This window comes from Ornithodoros turicata, chromosome 3 (assembly GCF_037126465.1).
Source record: "Ornithodoros turicata isolate Travis chromosome 3, ASM3712646v1, whole genome shotgun sequence".
NCBI lineage: Eukaryota > Metazoa > Arthropoda > Arachnida > Ixodida > Argasidae > Ornithodoros > Ornithodoros turicata.
The window spans coordinates 103,902,264-103,929,074 of record NC_088203.1 but is presented as its reverse complement, the minus strand read 5'-3'; the positions used below and the strand labels follow the sequence as shown (position 1 = coordinate 103,929,074).

General features: G+C 43.2%; 1 protein-coding gene across 1 annotated transcript; it reads right to left on the bottom strand.

Annotated features, from left to right (window-relative positions):
* Window positions 1-630: 630 nt before the first annotated feature.
* LOC135389086 (GON-4-like protein) lies at window positions 631-26,629 on the bottom strand. The gene is made up of 25 exons (XM_064619051.1): window positions 25,906-26,629; window positions 24,474-24,640; window positions 24,251-24,394; window positions 24,060-24,179; window positions 23,134-23,283; window positions 22,147-22,315; window positions 20,571-20,687; window positions 20,064-20,172; window positions 19,834-19,987; window positions 18,234-18,320; window positions 17,997-18,171; window positions 15,927-16,059; window positions 14,168-14,339; window positions 13,995-14,108; window positions 12,636-12,789; window positions 10,499-10,827; window positions 7,090-7,389; window positions 5,246-5,389; window positions 5,001-5,153; window positions 4,281-4,462; window positions 3,604-3,790; window positions 2,859-3,086; window positions 2,162-2,268; window positions 1,940-2,036; window positions 631-825 (listed from the first exon to the last, which is right to left on the bottom strand). The coding sequence occupies exons 1-25, from the start codon at window positions 26,432-26,434 to the stop codon at window positions 757-759; spliced, it is 4,290 nt and encodes a 1,429-aa protein (XP_064475121.1). The 5' UTR covers window positions 26,435-26,629; the 3' UTR covers window positions 631-756.
* Between the last annotated feature and the right edge of the window lie 182 nt (window positions 26,630-26,811).

The following is a 26,811-nucleotide window of genomic DNA, read 5'->3' as shown; positions in this document are numbered from 1 at the left end:
ATAAAAAATTCTTCTATGCAGGTTACGAGACTTGTCCTGTTGCCTCGTGCCTTCCCATTGTCTTCCTTCAATCTCAAGGGAAGACAATGGACTGTCAAAGTGCCCATATTGTAAGCATTGCTCTGCCTCTATGTATCACCTTGTGAAAGGAATTGCGCGTCATTATTCTTGTTAAAAGGCTTTCACGAACCCCTGGTAAGCATCTGGTGACACTACTGTGCTGTAGAGTACGCTCTCAAACACAGGTTCTATACCATACATAAAAATTTACAGCGTCAATACTGCCACATATAAGCAATACATTAAATTACATGTATTTGTCAGTTCGTGAAACTGTACCAAACTGTACCAACTGGCCAAATGTGTAGTAATTACTTCTGTTACCCACAGATGACCATACATTGTTACCTAGAAGTGGTACTGCTGTTTGGTACTTGTAAGTAGTTTTTTTGTTTGTTTGCAGTCAACACATAAACCTGTTTGTCCTTGTACTCACCTTTTTACAACTCCCTAGGATGCAACGTTTACGTTAACACCATGTAGTATATGGCACTGCTGCTGCACAGAAAATCTCGTGCACCAGCCAATACATTTAAATCTTGCACATACTAAATGCAATTTCCAGGAACACACACAATATGTACATTTATTTTATGGTTTTCAGACAACCTTTTGCCTACTAAACATACCAAAATATTGATGCAACAAATAATGATGCGCAGTCACAAATAAAACGGAAGGTGTGCTGGGTTGAGGTCATGAATTTCCATCCTTGCTGTTGTGGGCTTCGAAGAGGGCCATCAGCTCTTGGAACCTACACTGCACCTAAAATTACGCAATTATTTATTATTTTCCAGTATAAGTGGCATACAGATGAACCTCAGTACCATCACAAGGGCATAACGCGATTTGTCACAAATTGTCTTGCCGTCTCCATGCATTTGCTTTGTTCATCCTGATAACATCGTACAAATGTCTCATCCTCAAGTTTTAGTATATTATAATTAGAGCCTGAAGTTTTCGGGAAATATTTTTTTCTAAATTCAGGGGGTAAAAATTGGGTAAATAAAGGTGTGCACTAAATTCATGAGAATTTGGGTTGAAAAATCTCCCGGTATGCTAAATTCGGGGAGAAATCGGGCTCAGTTACTCGAACTAACTGTAATGGTTTGGTACAAACGGTGGTGTTACTGCATTTGCTGCCAAAAAAGCAAGTTAATGCGTTCCTGCAGGCATCCCAGTGAGGGGAACTTGCCGGGTAAAAATCGGGTTTCACCCTAGAGGGTGAACCTTCAATTCGGGGTGCAAATTCGGGAAAGAATCGGGTAAAACCGGGTAAATCGGGTAAAACCCTAAAACTTCAGGCTCTAATTATAATCTTAGCACCACCAAGCAATTGCGGTTGTGAGGTGCGTAAGACCCGACTCGGACTGCGTAAGTGGGAACACCAAGATAAGTTGGGAGAGTTGGAGGTTAGTGTGCATCCTGGGCTGACTTCAGGGGCGGCTGTGTCGACACCTGTCTGTAAAGTCTGCATCCCAAAAAATAATGAAAACTGCAGACAGAAGCGTTGGTGATAAGATTCCATTCCACTGCCTCCCTGTTTTTAGAATCACGTGGAAGGCACAGCCACCGAGAGGACACTGTATGCATTCAGGCACAATGCTAGTGACTCTTCATCAACAAAAAAAAACTCAGCTCAGGTACTCTTTGTAGCGTAGAGCCTGTCATTTTTTACAGAGGTAAGAGTAGAACTTCCCTATGAAAAGCAGCAAGTGTAAAAAAAAAAAGGGAAACATTTGCAGCAGACAGATATTGTGAGGAAGAAGAAGATACCCCACCCTCAGTCTCAGGCTCTACACTTTTGACTTAGTATTAAACTCCTGCTCTCCTCAACAATATTGAGTGATGATGCCACCGTACAACAGCCTCCCCTTACCTGATCTCGAGGCCTACCCAGTGCCCCTGACGCCTCTTGTACCCCCCTTTCACTACCTAGTCGTTGGCAACTCTGAAGTAAGATGCCGTCTTCCTCCCTGCATATTTGTGATGCACGCTTACATACATGTCTCAGTCACAGAACACAATTTCATGCACGGAACACTAAAGATATTCGCCTAACGAAACAGCGCAGGAACAAGCTGGTCCAACGAAGACGTACCTAGACCACAACTTTATCGGAGGTTGCTGGACAGGATTCTCAGTACGATTAGGTTCAGCACCACAGGAATGTGACGTGTTATCTTGCTTTGTTGATACATCTGTACACTGCAAGTATACAAAATTGCATTCAAGTTCATTCTTTAATCCTTTGTATCTCCGTGTACTTCCATACACAAGGAAATGAAACCTGGATCAATTCTGTCACTCGCACGTGCCATATGGCACTTGATGGCATGCCATGTGGCAACGTAGCTCATTGCTTATTTTCAAAAGCATATCTGTAAATGGAATTGCGCATTGATAAAACAACAAGAAAAAATGTTCTGCACGATCGCTTCAGGTGCGTCGCTTCACAAAGTAAGTTGCATTCCTAGCAGTCCTAAATGTTGTTCCCCTGTTTCTCTATTACAGCAGGTGCACACAGCAGTACATAAACTAAGGCCCAATTTGCTATTTTCTTTTTACCGACAGTAGGAATCAGGTTTTCTTGTGCATCTACAAACATTCTCCATAGACCAAGTCACTTGTGGCCCACTTGAATCTCGGAAGAGATAATCCCAGTGGCTAAGAGCATATTGCGTACATATGTTTAACAAGAGATTATTCCGGCATCACTCGAGTTCCAATTGCAGTGTAGTTAAGAGACCTCATTTAAAATAAAACAGAGTTTTCTACAGCAGCCTTTTTGAACTCACAGCTCCGTCTTGAAGCCGTCCAATGTCGCCCGAGAGTGAAATGGGAGACATGGGTCTTTCAGCGAGCGTCACCACCGTTGTCTCAGGAGGTGACCTTAGCGGTGACTTGGTGGTGGGTGATCGAGGAAGGGAACCCCTCCAGGGTGGAGAGGGACCCACGGAGCCGAAGATGACGTGCGCAGGTCGCATGACTTTGCCAGTCTGGATGAACACGCGTCCATCTAGGAACTGGAGAAGGTTCGACACAGCTTAATAAAGCCCCAGTGTACGTGATCAGTGCAATTTTAGAGTTTTATGCAGCATTTTAATGAAGAAACAACACTTAAGTGTTTTTGGTCAGGCATCAGAAGCTAAAGGTCCTCGAGACTAGTATTTAGCATTTCGCTGGCAGGACTTCCAGTCTACCTGCTAAGAGCCTTATCTGAGTGGACTGGACAAGTACTCTCTCCATGCACCCTCTCCCACCTTTTCCTCAGACACGCTCACATACACACTATGACTATGAGGCAGCTAGCATCTGGTCAAGCACTAGTTCAAAATGTCAATCAGTTATAGGACTCTAACCCACGCTCTCTGACAACTATAGTCAGCAATGATTCAGAACTTTTAGACCACTTGATATTGTTTCAAAAATTTGTTATTGTACAACAAATATTCAATACCAAAACCGAAATACCGAAATTTTTTAAAGGCTATCAAATGCGAAAAATGTTACAGCAGGACAGTATTCCAGTACATCACGAACCTTAATGCCACATTTGGTGCAGTGTCGAGCGCGGGAAACATAACGCGTGTCGTTGCCCTCCTGATGGCAAGGACAGGGACATTCCTTTGTACCCAAGGTCTCGTGTGCAGGAGACAGCGTCACCTCCTCGCAGCTGTCCTCCTCTTCTCCATCTGGAATGGTCACTTCCTCAAAGTCCGTCATGTCGCTGCAACGTCAACAATGTAAGGAAGCTTCGCATTAAGATGATGGCAAGACAGAGACTGCACAAGGGGTTTGCGAACAAAGAGAGAGCCCAGTCATGCCATGCCTTATAAAATTTTAGTAATAATCACCGTATCATATCGCACTGCTTAATAAAGACAGTAGATGTTCAACACGCGATATGCACTGTTCTATGTCCCCAATCTTTTCTTCATCATCATTATTCAAGCTCCATGAGTGATACACTTTGGTATTATGAGTAATGGTGCAGGATACTGTACTCTCTAAATACTGCTAAACAAAGTTAAAAAAAAAAAGTCCTTCCAAAGAGAAGCTCCAAATGTCATGATTATTGCTTATCCCTGGGCAGGCCTTGTAACACACATTTGGTTAGGCCCAGCCCTCCTATAGCACCTGCCCTGCGGTTCCAGGCAGTTGAATGTGACCAGGCGACAATGATCTGCTCCACTAGGTATCTAGGTAAACAAACGAACCTTTCGGGGACTTTCTGGCTTGGCAACAACTTCAGGAATTCATCCAGCAAGTGGCTCTGTCCACGAAGCAACGGCTGGAGCATGCTGCACAGCGTCTCCGCTGTGAGATCAGGCTGGCGTTGAACTTGATTCAGTGTCTTTAGGATGCGTTGAAGTTGTTGCGGCTGCTGACTAAAATGGACCTAATAAGTGGAAAAAATTATTGTTATCAACCTCCAGCTGTTCTCTATCATCAACGATCGCACATTTCATGAATAGAACCTGAAGTTTTAGGGTTTAACCCGATTCTTCCCCGAATTTGCACCCCGAATTGAAGGATGCCTCTTTAGGGTGAAACCTGAGTTTTACCCACCAACTTGTTCAGCAGCAAATGCAGTTACATCACCATTTGTACCATACCAGTACAGTTGGTTTGAGTAACTGAGCTTGATTTATCCCACAGTTTAGCATATTGTTGCACCCCAAATTGTACCCTCATTTGGGAGAGGGAAACAAGGGTGAAATTCTCCTAGTCCCTATAAAAACCCTCCCGAAATATTTTCCTGGCTACGCCACCGAAAGTGAGTCTTTGTCCCTTTCTGCAACAACATCCATTCAAAATAAGATTCTGTGTGAGACAACAACTGACGACATCAAACACGTAGCAAACACAACATACCAGAATGATGCAAAGTGAATGTACTGTACGAAAAAATTCAAAGTCGGCACTTGAAACCAAACCTCTAGTTTGCGGAGGAAGAGGCGTATCTTGCTGAAGATGAGGTATTCTGTGAACTTGCCACACTCGACCGCTTGTTCCGGGAGCAGGAAGGAAACAAAGCCGTCTACCAGCTCTGGGTACTTGGCGAACACTTCGGACACTTGTTCAAAGACCTGCCATCAGGTAAATGCATTCATCACGGACAACTCATCCATGTTGCAATTTTGTAGAGGGCAACGAAAAAGAGTGTACTAATTAAACCCACCTGAGCAGCGCTTCTGTCATTACTGAGAAAATCATGGTCATCGACGATACGCATGAAACGCTGGAAAGTTTCATTGTCATCTTGCAGAACCTCCTGCACCTTCTGCAGGTAGCTCACAGCAAACTGAACTTCACGTTCTTCTTTCTGTAATTTAGACAGAATACTCGTGAATATTAATCAGACAATTTGAGTCAGCACTCAGTCAGAATCTGCAATAGAATGATGGCACTCCTGTGTTCCATAAACTTTTGTTCTGCATTATACTGCAAAGGATGGCCAACGATATCTATCAGAGGTGTGAACTAGAGCCCTGCACCATCCGCGGATGGAAGCGGATATCCGCAAGATACTGGCGGATTCGGATGAAAATTTAGCACTTTCTGCGGTGTGCGGTGATGCGGATGGCTCGATGTCGGATGTGGATCGGATGCGGATGCGAAGGCAGCGGGTCGGTAGCGGATCGGATGCAGATACAGTCGAACCTCGATATAACGAAACCCACGGGGACTGCAATTTTTTTCGTTGTATCGAACATTTCGTTGTACCGAATTGAAGGTCACGGATCGCAACCTTTGCGAGGACGCGCGCTGTACATAAGCGTCGATAACTCCCGCTACGACGCGGAAAAGTTTTTCGTGAAAAATGACCACAACTACAAATACAGCGCCAAAGTGCACCTACGGTATTTTATTCTTGCGTCAAATAGCCGGTTATACGCGTCTGCGTCGTGAATAGAAGACGCGGTGTCACGCATTGTTCGTACGCCGCCGAAGCCTCCGCAGCTTTCTCCATATCGTGTTGCGATCTCCCGTAAATCTTCTACGTCTATGACAGTTCGTTTTCCGTAAGGTTCTCCGTTGCTACGGCATGTTTGTCCCCGTCAAGAAAATCATCTACGCTGATTTCGCCACTTACACCGCCACGCGAACGAAGCGTTTCCCACGCGCGCGATGGCGCCTTGTGCTCTTTTTACTTGGCTGCGACCGGACAGTTCAAAACAAGCGCGAAAAGGAGAAGCCACGGAAGAAAATCCCTAACCTTCCAATGACTCAGACTTCCTTTTGTAGGCACCAGATTCCTCCCGACCCTAATCGCGCGTGCCATCTTTCGCCACGGGAACAGGACGCTGCTTGCGCCCTTTGTTTTCATCACCCTAAAGTCGCTTTGGGGTCATAAACCTTATCTCATTCTTTCGCTGTATCGAGGCGGCGGCTAAAAAGTGTTTCATTGTACCGGGAGTTAAAATACATTGATCTCTATGGCCCTCTGCCGGGGAATCAAAATTATTTCGCTCTATCGCGAATTTCGTTATATCGCGTTTCGTTGTAACGAGGTTTGACTGTATACCGCGTGCTGTAATTTTTCCACCAGTAATTTACTTGTATTGCGCGTCGACAGCGAGCGCATGCATGCTCGGGTTCACCTTTGACCGTGCACGACCAAGATGGGAGAGGAGGCATTCTGGCATCCCAAACCACGCGAGCACCAGCCAGGTATTGTTCCACGAGTTCCAGAAGTCTCTCCATATCACGTTTGTTGAAAGGTTTATCTTTGCTTGTCGTCGTGAGTCCTTCCGTGACAGCATGGAGGCATCCGAAATTATACCAACATGCTTCCGGCGGTCTTTACGCGTCCTTCGAAACATGCGGATCTTGCAGATCGGATGCAGATGTTGCATTTTGCTCAGCGGGTCGGATGCGGATGTAAACGGGTGTGTATGCTGCGGATGCGGATCGGATGCGGATAACGTGTGCGCAGATGCGGGTCGGATGCGGATGCCAAAAATCTCATCCGCACAGGGCTCTGGTGTGAACTGTCACTGAGGCATTGCATTATTAACATGCCTGAGGATCAGACTCCACTAAGTTTGATGCCAGAAGTGCAAGAGTAGCCTCAGTATCACGCTGCTGCTTGCTCTGTTTGCGTGTGAGTGAGTGGGGCGTTCGCCTGATGGTGCTGCTCGCTGCCATCAGTGCAGCCAGGTCTCCCTCGTTGTCCTCAGTGTCGTCTGTTCCAACGTCACTTTCCGTTCCAGTATGGCCCCCACCAGTAGCAGACGACGACACTGCTGCCTTTTTGCACGACTCCAACGTCGGCGTGCTCGAGTCTTTGCCCTTTGTCACTGTTTTTGCTGTTGGTGAGGCCTTTGCAAAACAGGTTCAGAAAGTATGTTTTAAAGAAAGCAACACTCAACAAATCATTCAACAAAGCTAGGAAAACTGACACTGATTAAAATATAAGTTTTGAAGCGGATGTGCCAGGGTCATGTTGTAACACGAAAGTAACCTCCATCAGCAACTATTGTGAGGTAGCTAATGGAGCATCGAAATTGGGTGCCAATGTAATTTTATTTTGGAATGAAAATAAACAACACTACTTATCCATTGGTAAGTTATTATATTCAAAGGTAAAGTGAAGCAAGCAGCTAGCAATCCTCAGTCAAAATATTTTGTTGCAATATAAACGTTTTGCATTCCATGTTTTTCTTTATTTGATTTTGTACTGTTCGTGTCCTATTGTACTTTTTGCAATTTTGCAATTTTGGAAAGTTCTGTCCCCGCCTAAATTTCACTCCTTTAGCCTAACCTACCCCAACGGGGAGGTCATCCCAGACAATCTATGTGCCAACGAGTTTGCTTCATTTTTTTCGTCTGTCTTTAACACGGACGACGGTTGCTCACAAGTTTATTTACCAGTAATCCCTTCTTCCATGAACCTTTCTTGTCCCATGATGCCCATCGATATCAGCCCCCACGGAATTTGTAAGATCATTGAGTCACTCAAGCTGTCCTCAAGTTCTGGTCCTGACTCAATTAACTCTAAAGTACTATACAACACGAAAGTGATTTCAAGCGAACTGCTATGTTGCATATTTAGACAGTCACTTCAAGAATCCGTGTTGCCGCGGGACTGGAAGACAGCGATTGTCGTCCCCATTCTCAAATCCGGTAACAGTCAGTACGTTAATAACTACCGCCCCATTTCTCTAACTTGTATCGCATGCAAAATTCTTGAACACATAATCTTCTCAAACTTAGTCAAATTCCTTGAGGAAAAAGTGTTTTTCTACCCGCTGCAGCATGGTTTCCGTAAATACTATTCTTGTGAAACTCAACTAGCTTGTTTCGTTCATGACATATTTTTAAACGCTGACAACAACCATCAGACCGACGCCGTCTTCTTAGATTTCCGCAAAGCCTTTGATATGGTGCCTCACCCGAAGCTTATGTACAAAATCTCTCTCCTGAATCTCGACCCGCTTGTCGTCCGTTGGCTAACTCAATTTCTTTATAAGCGCTCGTTCGCAGTCTCATGTAATAACCGCATATCTCCATCTGTCCCTGTCCTTTCGGGAGTTCCTCAGGGTTCAGTTCTTGGTCCCCTCCTATTCCTCATATATATTAATGACCTTCCTTCAGGCATATCTTCCACTATCAGACTATTCGCCGATGATTGCGTTGTATACAGGCAGATCAACTCTCCTACTGACCAACAATCCTTACAAACCGACCTTGCCCTAATTCAGTGCTGGTGTGATGAGTGGCAAATGCCCCTGAATATATCTAAGTGCTGCATCGTGACATTTTCTCGCCGACGTGTTTCTTATCTCCCTCCCTTCTGCTACACAATTAGCGATTTAGTATTAACCAGAGCAGATTCCTACAAATATCTTGGCGTTCATCTCTCTTCCAACTTAACTTGGAATGAACACATTAATCACATCGTGGCCAATGCTTCTCGCTCCTTGGGCTTTGTCAGACGCACCCTAAGATCGGCACCTGTCCATCTCAAGCTTCTAACTTTCACCACTCTGGTACGAAGCAAGCTTGAATACGCATCCGCAATATGGGACCCTCCTCAAAACTATCTCTGTGATGCAATCGAAGCCATTCAAAATCGAGCTGCCCGCTTCATTGTCAACGATTACTCTTTCACTACCTCTGTTTCCGCGTTAAAACTAAGTCTCAACCTCGAGCCGCTCGAACATCGTCGTCGCTTCGCCAAGTTAACCCTCTACCATAGATTTTTTTTTCACCTTGCCTGCTCGACAATCACCCATCACACGCTCGAGTGTCATTTTTCCTCGCTTTGATCACACTAACAAGGTTACTCGGTTCCTCTGTATTACTAACGCGTTCTCCAAATCGTTTTTTTGCACAACTACCATTGAGTGGAACAACCTCCCATCATCAATCGCTACCATTGACGACCATACAGTTTTCCGTAGCTCCCTCTCTCACTTTCTTCATCTTCAATACTAGTGTTCGTTCTGTTGTATTGCTGAGTTTATCGCTTTGTATACTTACTTGTATTGTTCTTATCCTGTTATTCCAAGATGTTATTGTTATTTTGTTTCCTTATTTCTGTTTTCTGTTTATTTCTGTTATTACTGTTTCCATTCTCAATGTTCCATGATGTGTTCCAATATAATGTTCCCACCCCCCATGTAATGTCCTCCGGACCCTTGGGGTTTTTTGAAATAAATAAATAAATACTTCATTTCTGTGCTCGTTTTGCATTCTTTCCCCAAATCCCCTCCGCAATGCTGTTTTGCGGTCAAGGGTAAATAAAATAAAATGAAATGAATGAAAAATCACCTTTAACTGTCAGAACATCAACAGAAAACATTATCTTCAAAGTACACATCATAGGCGACATATTCAACCATAAATCTACGATGCATTTCCCCAGCGTGGAATCCACAACATGTTACATTATTCTTGCCCCCAGTGATGTACAATGTGCAGTGCACATCTAGAATGAGCTGAATTGTCACATAATCACATTTCCACTTGTGATATGAACTGCATGAAAACATGGAAGCATGCTCTGCACATTAAAGCATCTGTTCTGCACCATGCAGATATGCTACGCACGTATGTCTTCTGCAACAGTGTTATGAGGTGACCAAACATTCCATCAAAATCAATAATCGATTTTGTTTATAGGATTCTGCACCGCTTTTTTCAAGGAAGATTTCTTGCTGGCAGTCCACCAGGCAGCCTAGGATGCATTACGTAACTTCTGAAAAATTTACGCTGGTCATGCACACTGCATACGTTTGTGAGCCTTGCTTGGGAAATGAAAGGTGTGCTAATTCAAAGACTTTCAGCGAAGTGTTTCTCCACAAATTTAGTGCACATTGTTTGTAAGGTTAGAAAATGACATATAGGTGTGTTCTATATGTTAGGCAGTTAAAGTTAGCCAAATTAGCCAAAGACAAATGAACCTTTGGGACAAAATTAACACTACCGTGTCCGTGGGTCCTGGAGTTGGAGCAGATCTTGCGGAAGGTTCTTGCGAATAATGCAGCCGTTTCCGCACTGATGCTGGTGTGTTAGGCAGAATCCTCCTTGCAGCAAAGTGGTTGTACTTCTTCAAGATGGGAGAGATTTGTTTCAGAGGAGACAGCTGTTTAACCGGGGAGATCTGCCTCAGAGGGGAGATGTGCCGCAGTGGAGAAATATGCCTCAGAGGAGATATGTGTTTAAGGGGTGATGCATGCTTTATGGACGTTAGGCTCTTCAGCGGTGAGACAACCACGGGCCCTTGAGACGCGACAACGAAAGGTGATGACACGGCTGAAACAAGATGTCTTTTGTTAAGATATACCCAATTAGTAGTTTAACGCAGCAGTAATATTTGTTGTGTCATAAGGTGACAAAAACAAATATTCCAGAAAGAAATTTCGAGCAACTGAGTACGCTAAAATAATGCCAAATTTGTACTTAAATTGATTAAAATTGATGACTGAATTGTATTGATTTGAATAAAATTGTATTTGAATAATAAATAATGAATAATGAATGAAATGAAATAAATAATGAATAAAATTGTACTTGAAATTGTATTGAATTGATTAAATTGTATTGAATTGAAATTGATGATTGAAATTGTACTTAAATTAACTTAAACGTCATTGATGTGATACCATATTAGTACCACGCATTTATCGGCATGATAGATCTTATGAGGTGGACAAGACTCTTCTCGCAGAATCACACCTCTGGTCGCATCTCTCTGCATGCCAGGAAGTACAGGACGAATACAGAAAATACAGAATGTCATCCGTTTTTCTTTTTTTTTTTTTCCCAAACTCATGCTTTTTTACAGTATGGGGTTCCTCCACACGCTCGCCCGCGTATATGCCATTTTATCAGGAAATACAGGATTTTCCGGCATGCTGGGCATCCTCATTTTATTTCTTTATTATTTAATTAATTTAATTTAATTAATTTTAGATCTGGCACTTCGAGAAAGGCACGACAATACGGTATCAGCATCGTGTAACTTTGAAGTATTATGGGGAATAACTAGGGCTCTTCGTTTTCAGGTTTTACGATTTTTCGAATTCGGGAGGTAAAAATCGGGTGCTAGTAGTTACGCACGAGAATTCGGCGAGAAATCGGGTGCTAGGATCTCGGTTCGATATGTCACCGGGGAATTTTTGGGTGAAACGAAAGGCCCACGAAACAAGCCACTGCTGTGACACTGGGACGAGAAACAATAATATTTATACGTATTTCCGTTCGGAACCGGGATAGTGAATGACCGCAGTATTCAAACACTTGCCCAAGCTCCACAAAAGCTCGTCTTTGAATCCTGCAGGAGGGGATCATAAACGGAGGACAAATAAGCTGTCACAAACAGGGATCGGAACCGGTATTTTTTTCGGTCCGGTTCGGGTTCGGGTTCATGCATATTGGTTCGGTTCGGGTTTAGCTCCGCTGAACCGAAATTATCAGCTTGAACCGGTTTGGAACAGTTACTTTTTTCGGCCTCGGTTTAACCGGTCCACGGGCAGTAATTTTGCTACATGCAAGCAAGCTTACGCTCACCGTACACGATTGTAAGAGAAAGGTGTGAGATAACCGTTCAGGTGAGCAAAAAAAAGGTCGGACAGTAGTACAATTAATTCACCTCTGAACCGATTCCCGAACCGGTAACCGTATCAATTTTTTCGGTTCAGTTCCGGTTCGGCTCAGGACAAGCAAAAAAATCGTTCGGGTTCGGTTCGGTTCGGGTTCGTCAGAAAATAACGTTTTTTTTTCGGTTTTCGGTTCGGGTTCAGTTTCGGTTCCGATCCCTGGTCACAAATGGCTCTCTTTGCTGATCTTATGATTCTCCCTCTGGACGCTTTACCGAGAACGACAAGTTGAAGGACCGCAAGGATTTCGGGTAGATATCGGGTTTGACCCAAATTCTTGAAAATTTGTTCAGGGGGGAACTATCGTGAAAAAATCGGGCCCGAATACGAAGAACCCTAGGAATTACCTGCGCAAATACGTATTACCGAAACCTTGAATTAGAAGGTTCTTTTTTCTCATCCTATTATAATTTTTCATTGCACGCAGGAAGATCTGTGCATATTTAAATGCATGACACCAACCTTGGATTGTAACGGGAGTGGTCACAAGTTGAGCAGTCGTGGTGAGTATGACCGTGCTACCAACTGGCAACATCGAGCTTGCAATGTTTGGTACCGTTGTCACAGGCAAAATAATGCTCGGTCGCTGGCATGGCCTTGTCAGGAGGTAGTTTTGCTAGGAAACACAGCAAGGACCCTCTCAATAAATACGAAGCAAAGTATTTATACCACTACAGGTTCTCATGTAGATCAAAGCATCTAAATATCTCATTCAAGCTTTTTAAAGTGGAACTGAGCTCACAACTTCAGTAATGCTTTTCAGAAATCCAAGCATCTCTCGCGTACAAAATATCAAACTGTTAGTTTGATGCTCAAAAGTGAGCAGAGCTTCAGTTTAAAATGAGACTGACTTCAAGATAACTTCAGAGGACTTTGATTTTGGTGCCCTGATATATATATAGGCGGGCTAAAACTGCCTCGATATAGATGTTTTTGCAGCTTTGGGGGACTCACTCTTGAAAGAAGTTTGTGCCATCAGCACACTTGCCAATCTCTCTCACGTGTTTCTGTCATCATGCTAGCTATTCAAACAAGAGCTGAAAGCACAATACAGCGCATTTGCAACCAGTAATTGAGAAATTATTAACTACAGCTATTTATATGTGAGTGGTTATTAGATTCCTAACTGTAAGACATGTGCATTTAGTCCAAGAAGTCGCGGGTAGACCTGATACTGACTGCCTTCGTGCAAGAATATTTCTCATAAACCCATTGTTCCATCTTTGTTCTTTGAACAAACTGCATTTTCTGTGCTACTTATCTAACATGTCAAGTAAATTCAGCCAAGAAAGAACTGTTAGGAAAAACAGAGAATGATGATGTCTGCGCGGTCAGTCAAGGTCAGCGCCCATCCTTTTCTTTTTGTGTGTGAGGGCTTTCTTCTTTTGTAGTCGGTAAATTAGGTGAATTAGAGATTTAAAAGGGTGACCGTGGGCAGGGAGGAGAGCTGTGTGCAATGCTTCTTCAGAGCCCTGAACAGCTGACTAGCAGACAACATTTCTATGAACCAATCAGCGAGTGCGGACGGTGTAGCGTCAGCGCGAGGTCACGGACTGGTGCAGCTCTCCACAACCATTGGGCACGGTCACTTTTTGCGGCGTACTACGTTAAATTCAATTTCTGTGATAATTATGGCTTTTACTGGCCTACTTAACAATTTTATAGAAAGAAAACGGGGTGTTAAAAATTGCGTGTTAAAAAAAAAAAACTTTTGTGCTACTTTAAATCAAGACCTCGCATGACAGGAAAGACATAAAGATCGAAGGTATGCAGAGACATAGCAGATGTCCTCAAGCACATCTATTGACTCCAATCACCTACCATCCAAGTTGGCAGAATAGAAATGGGCTGTTTGGACGGTGGCTCTCTGGCCTCTATATTCAGTGGATATGGCTCCCATTCCAGAGGCATAGCTGTTCGATGGACTGCCCAGTACTGAAACACAACGCGTCCAATCAACACAAGAAACATAAAAAAACACAGGTGCTTCTTACTCTAATTGGATTATTTTCATTCTGTGGCTTGTAAATGATGTTCTTGATTCGTATTTTGATCTGCTGATCTGTTTTCACTGGCAGCAAGAAGGTGTGAATGAGTTTCAGGTGTACAGGGACAAATGGGGATCCCTTGGGCGGAACAAACTGTTCTAATCCTAATGCCAGCAAGCTGGAAATGAGACACATGCACAATGTTAGTTAGTAATGACATTGGTTAATGCCATAGTTCCATGAATTTGATTCACCCCTCTCCCTTAGACAAGACAGTTTCGAAGGAAAAACAAAAAAACTTCATTTTAATGATGATGACTGGGTGCGTTTCATCGCCAGGGGTCACACTTCACAACATTACTGGCTGTAATGCGGTAAAATATAATAATGAGTCATCTCACTGTGAGGACCAAAGTCCTACGGTGTCCAAAAAGGTTTAGGAGTGCTTTTACTTTCGAAACAAAATTTTAATGGGTATGTTAGAACTTCTATTGATGCCACTGATGAGATGAGGCACATTAGGTGCATTTACTTTTTATTTATTTATTTCCTGTTCATGGATCTCGCTGCCTCACACATGTTGCAAAAAGCTCATATGTCACGTGAAAACATACATACATACTATACCATACCATACCAGCGTACAATACCATCCCGTGCATAACATAACAATCGTTCTACGCATGAATGTAACTACCAAAAAGCAGAAATTCTGATGTCGTCGATGGTGCATGTACACAACACTGCGCACACTCTAACAGCATAAATAATTAAAAAACAATTTGATTGTTATAGGAACTCGAATACATGAGTGTCTAGGCATTTTTAAGTGGTGCTATCCTTCTATTGTGGCTTTTATCGCAAGACGAGCCCGTGCATGAATTTAAGTGTTCCTCGAATTTATAAATATTCCTTTGCCTCATTATCTCCAGACTGCTCGTAGTTTCAAAAAAACGAAATCCCATTAATTCGAACTCCAAGGGGACCAAAGATTTGTTGGAATAAAACGGAGTTTGAGCTTAACAGAATCGCTCTGAATGAGGGTTTGATGCTCTCGCAACACGTACCAGCGGCATTGGAGACGCATCATAGCTCGCCAGGCCTTTACGTCTGCACGTTTACGGTCACACAATTTGTGGTCACGTGTTTGAATTTCAGGATGTTTGCTTCCAAATTAGCTCAAGGACGAAAGTTGACGAGAAGTTTGCAAGTACTGGTGTTGGGAATCTCACCACCGGCACTCGCCAACATTTTTGTAAACAGCCATCCTTGAGGTTGGTCAGGCTTAAATGTTGTGTTCATCACAGGAAGGAAAAGCAATGTAGTGTGTTAATGATATACACCGTTCGAGATACGGAGGCACAATAGCGCGCCAGGAGAAATACTGTAGCCCCACCACGCAGCATAGTGTCATGTGGCCATGGAAGCTGAGTGAGTATGATGGGTCACATTATCTCGCGGAGAAGCAAGCGTGACCTTTCTGTGTCCAGCCACTCTGTCTGCGGCGTAGTAATATTCTGAGAGGTGACGGACTAGATTTCTTTTCCTTCTGAAGTTGAACACGACTATAATTCTGCATTCAGCCTCCGCAATTTACGTCGCTTTTCAAATGAGTTGTTCAGATGCTCTGAACCTTGTTGCATTTCCATGAGCAGAGTGAAGTACAATGATGCCTAATTAGTGCACGCTTTACATCCTCGCAGTTGCATTGAAACATAACTGGATTCTATGGAAATTCAAGGCACATCATATGAAGAGGACTTACTGATCTTCTGAGGGGAGGAAAATGACCTTGCGGAATGGATCATTTTCGGGGCAATACAGTCGGCTGGCAGGAAGCAGTTCAGGATACATGAAGACGCAGCTCTCACACAGTAACTCGCGTACGTGAGATGGAACTGAGGAAATTAGAGAATGAAATCAGAAGGAACAACAGTTAATAGTGCCATTTTAATCCCCTACAATAGATTTCATTAGTGTGGCCTTTACAGGACCATAGATTGTGGTAGAACTATCTAAAGACCGAATTAAAGAAAGTTATGATGAACATGATCTATTTGGGGCTACTTTTATTGGCCAATGTAGTCCGTGATCTCCTCCTGCTTCTCCCACATAAAATACGCAACTATGCATGCACACTGTGGAAGATGCCAACATTTTTTTAGTGCCTTTTCAGAGATCAGTTTTCATAACCACCCTGACTAGTACATTCTTGGCTGTTCGAGTGTTCAAGCGCAACATCAGCGTATGCACTTTTCTACCACCTATTTTTCTGGTTTACATGCTGGCAGGAATTTTCCACTGCAATACACCATGTGACATGCATGCATGCCTCATGTGGAATTAGCCGGTGCAGACTGCTTCCACATTTAAATTAACAAACTTCTTTATACAGAGAAGGATAGAAGCTACAACCAATTTAAACATCTCATCACATCTATTACATTACCTCATGCCAAATCATCACAAAATTAGTACAAAGTATTAGTACAAATTATCTCATGCCAAATTAGCAAAAGTCTTCTGTATCTTAGCATTTAAAACATGACTATAAGTACTGTTAGAGATGTGTGAATATTCAAAATTTCAAAAAAGAATCTAATGTTTCTGACGTTCATTTTGTGTTCATATTTGAAGTTGGTACAGTGCAATCCCGTTAATTTGAACTCGAAACTGATGGAAGGTTTGTTCCAATAAAACAGAGTTCAAACTAAAGGTTGTTCTGAGTGAGTGCTTGATGTGCTGGCAGCGCATACTAGCTGCATTGGAGATGTGGCAGGGTTCGCTAAGCCATGCCGCACGTTCGCATTTACGGGATGCCTGAAATATGAGTGTCTCGTTCATATTCAAACCTATTTACAAGCAAGCATCTAAACATATCAGGGCATAAAAAAACCTGTTATACACACTTGCATTTGTTTCTTCAGCCGCGACATCATTTCAACATCCTGTCAACATGCACACCATTACAGTCCATGCACACCATTACTGTAATTTGTTCCATACTCCTCTTTCTTCTGGTAGAAGTATCGCCTCTAGAAGTTCTAATGAGTTCTTTAGGTTCTATAATGTTCTTGCACGTAATAAGTAAACTAAAACTTTAAACTATACTTTAAACTTTTTTTGTACTGTTTATTGCCCCTCCTTCTACAGCATTTTCTATGCCAGAAGTATTCTAAATAAAATAAAAATCACTTAATAAGTAAACGTGTCCCCCCACACGTCAGCAGCCATGCACTTCCTGGTAAACCCGCTCGAATAAACTGTTGCAAATGTCCATACGTTCCAATTACCAGGCGTATTCCAGCCTTAAAATACGCACGACTTCGATGGGTCAGTTCAAATTATCCAGAAGTTTGACTCGAGAGATTTCGTATTAACGGGATTGCGCTGTATTTATGCATTTCAAATGTTCCAGCTATTTTGAAAATTCTACCAGCTTAGACTAAGCGTCAAGAATTTGAACTACTTGAATGCCTCTTGAAGTGGAACTTGACTTTTCTTTTTAGTTTTTCAGTTTGCCTCAGGAAAGGTACACAATTCATTGTTTCATTATGAAAACGACCTTCTGACTGTCCAAGTACAGACAGACATACATGCTTTGTTTTAAGCAAAATAAATTCCTCATTAATCTTTCTCGGGTGAATGTCTCTCGACATTTCCCTGATGATCAGGAGTTAGTTTGCTGGGCTTATCTGTTGCAAGTTAACACCATTGCAAGCCTTTACCTAGTGAAATGATATTCGAAATTCAATTCGATATTCGAAGGGCAATTTTCATATATTTGCACACCTCTAACAAATGCATGTGACAAGGTTAACGAGATAAAAATCACCTTGTGTTCGTATGGGATTCTTGCGCACAATACGTCTGTTTACTTTCATGGGAGTGCAGCCTCCCCACCGAGGGACTTGATCTAGCAACGACACCGCTTCATCCAAGTTGCATGCCAAGAAGTACGAACGTCTACCATCGGGCAGAGGTCGATGCGCAAATCTGTGCAATTCTTTCTGCAACGAGCCTTCGATGTACTCTTCCGCAAATGCAAACAAAACGAAAGTTGCTGTCTTACCAGTAGCATTTCTGACGTTTGGAAGTACTTTGTCAGTGCATCATTGTTACTGCTCAGGATACACACTTGCGTCAACAATTGCACATGCTGCACAGAGATAAAAAAAACAGGGTGTTATGATAATACAAAGTTGCATGATACGAAGTACCGTAATTTCACGCGTATAAGCCGCACCACAGATAAGCCGCAGGACGCGCTTTTAGGAACGTTTTGAAAATTTTATAGCAGATAAGCCGCACCCGCAGATAAGCCGCGGGCAATACGAGACGTCTGATTTGTGCCCTTTCATTAAAACCGGCGTATGGGGACAATACCAGGAAAAAAATAGTCATCAGATAAGTCGCACCAGTGGATAAGCCGCAGAGCACCCGTGAGAAAAAAAAATCGTGCATAAGCTCCAGCTAATACGCGTGAAATTACGGTACTCCTTTGTTATGACAAAGTTATCAAAAAGGCCGTTATGAAAATAGAATATAAATAATGTGCACATAAGAATTTAGTAGGGGCACAAAAATTGTATAGAAAAAAAATTGCCATTTGGTTCAGCAAATTGGGGAAGTTCGAAAATAGTATTCTCTCAGTGCTTTGTACCACTTGCTAAGCCTCGTGCGTATGCCAGTTTGAATAGCAGCGCAAACTTTGTTACGATATTTGCTTTGCTGCTTCCATATAATTTGGAAAGATAACATACGCTTTAGACGTGATGGAAAGTAATTCTTCTGAGGAATGGAACATACAAAAGATTTTCGACGACTGCCATATTTCAGCTTTACTCATTTTACCTACGGCAAGCATGCCTTTGTGAGTTCATTTCAACGTGACACTGATCTCCAGACAGCTCAAGAAAACAGTGGAAAAGGCTATTTACGCTGCACAGGAGAGAGTGATTTTTAAATCTGTCTTAATTTACAGAAACAACCCTGGAGCCCCGTAAATTGTAACACGATCTTCGAGCACACCATACTTTATCACTGAGGAACCACTGCTGCGCCAGTGATATTTTTTATCAGTGGTATTTTATCTCGGGAAATCCTCTACCGTATTTACTCACACATTGAACGCACATTTTTTTTTACCGAAAAACATAGCATCATTGAGGAGATGCGTTCAATACATGAGGGGGAAAATTGAACCTGGCACTCAAGGCGCATGGAATTCCCGTTTTAGTGTGATAATTAATTAATAATTAGGGCTTTACGTCGCGAGACAACTGAGATCATGAACGACGCCACAGCGGTCGGTCTGTGGATTGCTTTTGCCCACCTGAGGGTTCTTTAACGTGCTATGAAAGCTCACCACACGGCACCCCGTATTTAACGTCCCCCGCGGAAGACGGCGTGTCTAAGCAACTCGTACCGTGCCACCAAGTTGCTGGCGTCCTCGGCCGGGTTCGAACCCGCGATCTCGGGATCAGGAGGCGGACACGCTACCGACTGAGCCACCGAGGCCGGTCCGTTTTATTTTTAGATATCCGAGTCGATCCCCCTGGAATCGTATGGCACCTTGTCCTCGTCTCGTAAGTAAATACATGGTAGTTTCAGACACGTGTCTGCTGGATTCTTTAGAGATTTAGTTACAGTAACTTCCTATTTCATCGTACCATTCTCATCTGCTCTTCGAGCTGCTGGAGCTGACGAGGCAACAGAGCCTCGTAACACTCTTTGTGGACAAGTTCCGTCGCCTCCTGGAAGATCTCAGTTTCGGTTAGTTCTGCCACGACATTCCCAGTGTCCTTCGCTGGAGTCTGCGTTCGACTGAAATTAAACGCAGGTGCCCTTTATTCGTGTCCAAAATGATTGCAATCCACAACTTCTGGAATGTGCAGCCCACCTTGCAGGCTTCTGAGGTGCCGTAGCAACCTCATCATCATCTTCGACATCTAGGAGCTCCTTTGTTGCTGCCTGCATCAACTCAGTCATCAACTCATTGACCTCTTTCTCTGAAATGTTGATAAAATATATGTACCCGACGAGTTCAGAGAAAATTGAGGCAACACTGGATTAATCTAAAATCTCGCCGACACATTCCTACTCTGTGCAGTTCATCGGTTCCTACAAACATCTTCCGTGGTCCTATCAAGATTTCCATGGGACTAAAGTTAAGTTGGCAACACTTCTAAGACCTTTTATGCACAGTCACAAACTACACACGAGGGCTTGTTTGATACATTCCAAAATTTGTATCACGCTTCTAAGTCCCATTTTTCCATATGTGCACTATCCTATTTAGTGCTTTCCACACCCAGAAGAACCCAGCACTTTAACATTCTTCGGAGCTCTGCAGACCACCAAAAACACATCAGCGTATATCACGAGGAAAAAGAGGCAAGAAACTTACTTGATATTTTAACGGCACGATCATTTCTCAAGTCCCAGGAGTCTGGATCTTCATCTTCTTCCAGAAAATTGTATTCCGGGTCTTCAACATCATTGTCCTCAACAGTTTCACTTACATCTGACAAAAACGTAAACGCAACATAAATTTAAATATGCCACTATGCTTCATCAATCATCACAAAATTATCGAAAACTTATCAGTAATAATACTGAGGTAATACAAGCGGTGAAAACAACTGATTTAAAGAAGCAGTGAAAGCCCCCTGCAGTAGATTGTGCAGAAAATAAAGCGCTCCTGTGCAAGTACGACGATCGTAGCAGATGTTTAACATTCAAGAGAAGCCTTCGATTTGCAGACCCTCTATTATCACCTCAACCCCGCAAGTGATTGAGCCATGGAGTATGGAGTAAGTAGCAACCTGCTGTATCCATAGCAGAGGAGACAAATTTTCAATACGCTGCTCAATACATTATTGCTTTGTCACATAATCTGCCAATAATATAACAATAATAATTACGCCACAATAGAAAATCGGGTCGGGACTCCAAAATCACGGCGCACCACTCATGGTACGTTTTGGGGCCGTTTTTCTAAAATAAATTGTACAGTGACGAGACACTGTTCAGCAAAAATATTTTGCATGGTAGCTTTTCATAGACTGTTTGATGAATGAAGTGGGGTTTGTAGCAATGCTAAGTGTCACTTCATTGCTTCTTTAAAGAACATAGCAGGCCTTGGTGTTTTCACCATCACTACTGTCAACGAGTTGTAAACACTGTCAAGCAACAGTAGAGAAAATTGAGGCTGAATAGACAGCAAACTGCTTTTATAAAGTTGAACATAGAAGTAAAACGCACGCGAGCTGGTGTATACGTAACGCTGGCATCATGTCCCTGAGACTTGGGGGAAGGACACCTTGTATTATGGATTACAGTTGTTGTAGCTGTCAAATATGCAGCCATACTGATGTATAATTGCAATGTACGTGCATACAAAGCTTTTTGAGGAAAGGAACATCAGTGAAACGACTCATGAATGTTTGTTGACTAGTATATAGCTCTTGGAACTCCTCTGCACACTTTCAGAGGTGTAAATACGTAACACCGGATGAACAGGATGTTGGCAGCCAGACTGATATCACAATGCTAACTAGTAATCGTCGAGCTGCCACTGCCAACACCAAGAGAAGACGACTGCCGTCGTCTGCGATGTTTCAACAGACACGCTTGACAAAATGGCATAGATGCAGGCCAGCTGGTGGAAGAACTCCATAATGTAAAAGCCTGAGTCTGGGCACACGGAGGGACGACACAGACACACTACACAATCGGCATCGTGTGTTCATGTCATCCCTCGGTATGCCTAGACTCAGACACGCCTGACATCAGCCTCCCATACCCTGTCATTACCCATGTCCCATACCCTTTTCTTGTGCTGTCTGTTTTTGTGTTTTGTCTTTTGTCCTTCCCCCAAGTTCAGGTACTTCTTGCCAACAACTTTTACGACCTTCTTCACTAATATGATTTAGTTTGGAATCAAGACATTTACAACAAGGCAGTGAAAGGTTGTGACAAACCAAGAGGTTTGGAGAAGGACACCAAAAACTCCCTCCACTCCTCGTCGTCACACTTGGTGTCGTACATGTCCGTCGTAATATCCGGTGCGATGAATTGAGCCTCGATACTCTCAAGGGGAGTGTCGTTCAGTGGCAGTTTAGACCTCGTCCGTTCCGCTATCACTCCTTCCTGCAGGTCAAAACAGCATCTGTACAACCAAAGCCCGCAAAAGACATGTCTTACACATGTACGGCACATGCCTGAGTTACTTGGCCGCACAACATCACAAAGCACTGCTACCTGTAGCCATTAGAAAAATTCCATCCAGTTTTCATCTGGTTGATTCCTTTCACGATGTGTGATTACATTGAATAAACCTTGTGTTGGCTTCCATATTCCACCAAAGCATGGATAACTCACTATCTGAAGCCCGCCATATAAACAGGGCATCAGCACACCACAAAAGAGGTTGGATGAAAGAAACGCTGCAGCATTGCGGCATTGAATAAGGTAACATGCTTTCTTAACAGCTGCAGTGCTTGAGAAATTTGTTCTGGAAACTCTGGTTTTGATAGTATTCCGAGACAAGGATATACATATGTTTGGGTGCTGTTCCTTCAGGAAAACACAGTGAAACTTTTACCAGGCTTTAACAACCTTTCCAAATGATAACGACAGAAAAATTTGCTTAAACTTACAAATTGCAAATAGGCGGCAAGTAAACTGCTTTGCACACACAGAAAGAAGATGCAAGGCTATGAAAGTTTATGACACAGGGTAACCGCCAAATATCCCAGCAGTTGGCATAATATAGGGAGCATCCCCATGAGGGTTGCTACTTTGCATATTTTTTTGTGGTGAATAGTTCTGTGGAACTAGCTATAGTTTGCATAGACCCTTCTCTCACACCACAACCATCTTCCCTGTCTTTGCCCCCATTCACTTGGTGCTCCAGTAAGTGCTGACCACACCTTCTCAGACTATCTCGCTCCCCAATTCCAGTTTACCTTGTCCGTGGGCAACGGAGACCCCGCAGTAGTGCGAAGCGGAGAGTTTTCTGGTTCCGTGATGGACGGCATCATATCTGGCTGGTGGGGAGGAGATCCTTGACTGCTCAGGAATGATGCTGATGCTAGGCTCTCAGAATCATCTTCACTCTAGAAACCAGTGATGGCCAGTAGTTAACTACATGTAGTTAAACTACTAGTTAAACTACCTGATTGTAGTTGAAAAGTAGTTATCAACTACTTGCAGAAATGTAGTGTGCAACTACTAATTAAACTACTATCTCGAGTAGTTAACTACAGTAGTTAGGTTACTGCGGGCGCCAACTACTACCGATTTTGCCGCAAGCTTTACGGCACGACTGTGCTTCCAACTTTTACCTTGAGCTACTTGTTTGATGAGAACGGAGGTGCAGAGCAATTGTGTCGTGCATGTATGCTAAATCTTCACTTTTATCGCTGCTTGAGATTCATATTTAGGTGTCTGAGAACACTATAGAATGGGATTGGTGTTGATGGACAACGTTAATAAGTAGTTATAGATGTAGTTAAAATACGTTGCAGAAGTTAAAGTAGTAGTTTTAACTACCTCCCCTGAAAAGTAGTCGAACTACTAGTTAAACTACGCAATCGCGAAGTAGTTAGTAGTTATAGTTGAACTACTGTAGAAGTAGTTAATGGCCATCACTGCTAGAAACCAAATAAATATCACTCTCGCAGGTACCACACAATAACAGTTAAATTATACCTGCAAACAACACAGATAAGCTGCCGAAATAAGGTTATGCTGATATCACTGAGGTGATTAAATGGAAACAATCTCAGACGGTCTACTTTACAGAAAGGAGCAGTTATAAGGACATTAAAGCGTGTCCCTATGACTGGGCAAAAAAAAAAAGCAGTTAACAAAATGCAGCGTCAAAACCTACCTCATCCGAGACAGGGCGATACTCTTCATCAGAGTCACTCTCATCCGCAAACTCTTCTTGCAACAGCTTTTGGGACGTTGTCGAGGTTTGTGTCTTCACTGGGGATACTGGCCACAGAAGCTGAGGAAGCCACAAGGATCCGAATAAGTACACTTAACCTAACTGCAAAATGGGAACATGATCGCTCTCACATGAGGCTGTTTCCCCATGAGCTCGCGGGCTTTGGCTCGTGTGAACTTTGGCTCAAACATGGCTTCTTCCTCCGTACCGGCTTCTCCTTCTTCAAGCATGGAGTTCCGGAGCATTGCCAGGACATGTTCGTTGGTTATGACGCGCTGCGTGACAAGATAAGTCACAGCTTTAGTTTAGAAAATTTATGGATCATTCAAAAAGTTAAAAACCTGAGGAACCTACCCTCAAGATGTTCTTGACATTTTGAACTGTAAGGTTGTTCCGTTCGGCCGTGTCTTCCAGTATTTTGTCAAGTTCCGTAACCGGTTCTATTTCCGGCTCACTCAGGGGCGACGTTTCAGATGTCCCTGCCTTAGTTCTTGCTTTCTTGGACTTCTTTACGGATTCACCTTTATTCGATCAATGATATTTTTACTTCCGATATATTAAACGTCTGCACATGTGAATTACTCAAAATAAGGCAGTAGAAAGTAACTCAAAAGCAGTATTCATACTACTTTTCGAATTAAAAATGGGAAAAAAAGAAAATAGAATGAGGAAATTAAAAACAAAAAGAGCGAAAAAGGGATGCATCCGCTTCCTGACTGTTACACCCCCTTACTCAATAAATAACACGTCCAGATTCCAGGACGGGCCTTTTCGCTCTGAGGATGGCACCCATATGGGTTGCCTGTTGTAGCTGCCAGAGTGTATTTTAGTGTGAACAAATATACTACTTCTGTATAGAAACAAATCAACAGATGGGAGACCTTCTCCTATGCCATGCCATTGTTAGAGTACCCATCTAAGCACTAGAGTTCGACCTTAGCCGAAAGGCAGAGTATACCCTTCTTTTGTTTAAGCAAACTAGCCTATGTGAGGAAGAATATCAATGCTTATGCTCTCTCGGCTTTCAGAAGGCACAGCCAGTGAGCTTTTCCCGTTTGTAGTTGGCAAGACTTAAAGTTCTTTTTTATGTGTATGTGAAGGTTGGGTAACAAGTAGTCAGAAGTACAGGTGGCAGAAGGCAGTGATCCGCACAGTTGAGCCAAAAACGGAGAAAGTGAAGGCATGTACGCCCGTTGAATATTTGTCTCGAAAGCGCCTAACACTGGCAGGCACTCACAAGGATATGGTGATGACACTGGAGGAGGATGTCCCATCCCCTACAGTGTGGGTGAAGTGGGCCACAGAATTCAAGGACAGCCTCAGGACAGGACAGCCTCAAAGACATACCTCTGTCCTGGCAGACAGCTGAGGTGACAGCGCAAGACAACGTCCACCATGTGCACAACGAGGTCATGGCAGATCGTCAAGTTGACACGCGAACCATCGGGACTATGACTAACACTATGACTAACACACCTCGTAGTTGCTCATTTCTTAATTGAAAGACCGTGTAAAAGAATGTGGCTCTGCTTAGTAGTCCCCATATCCCACATGTGAATTCCGAAAGCTCTGGTGGCACCCAGAAGAGTAGGGGCACAAAGCCCTCATTCAAGACTTCATTTAAGGCTCCGGTAACCAACTTGGAAGTGTTGCAAAGGATAGAGGTTCAGTTACTCATCGTGTTTGTGTTATATTACCAAGATTGGGAATAAGGTGTGGGGACTCGCAAGTACTATATTCTGAATGGGGGTGCTACATTTCCAATACATATTATTGCTAACGTTACCCTTCTTCGCGGCAGGCCTCTTTCGTTTCCTGTCTTCCTTCTGCTTCTTTTTGGGCGTTCCTTCTTCGGATGTCGTTTCACCTCGAAATGTCTTTCTACCTTCTTCATTTAAGCTCATCAACTCCTGACTTAATTCCCTCAAGTGTTGCCTGCCTTCTTCGGACGCCAACGAGAAACCCTTCTCTTGCGCATTTTCTTCCTTTTTGTCATCTCCCTGAACGTTGAGGGCCGTCGTACTGTCAGGCTCGCAGATCACCAATGCTTCTCCGACAGTGTTATCATCGTCCACAATATCAGAGGCTATATCAGAGGCAATATCAACTGGCTCTTTTTCATTGGCGACTTCAGTGACAAGTTCTGCATTATGCACACACTGGACGTCGTGTGCGGGAATATTCGACTTTGCTGAAGGTTCTGACGACAAATTAAGTGGCTCAGAGCCACGTGAAGCTGCGTCCCTTGCAACTTGGTTGAGGAGTTCATCGTCGTTTCCCGCTTCTTTTAATTCACCATCACTGTTACCTGACATGACTGACGCACTTGGTATTTCACAACGGCCGCAGGAAAGTGAACAGTCGTGCAAAAACGTCACCCCTTGTCCCCTGAGGTCATGTTACCTGGTTGTTGTTAAACAAAGACACAAACAAAACAGCGTGGAATCAGCAGACCAGACAAAACACGCGCAAGCGCCATGTTCGCGGAAACACGCGTAGGAACACTGTACCGACTGCAGCACAGTCATAGGAAAAAAAAATAGTACGACAGATTATCCAATGGACTATTTGTCATTGCTTCGTACAAAGTGAAAGATAGCCTTAATATTTGAAGAACAGCTTGTTTCTGAATGTCTTGCTTGAATCATGTTCAATAATTTTCTCATGTTTGATGTTATATGTTGATCTTTGA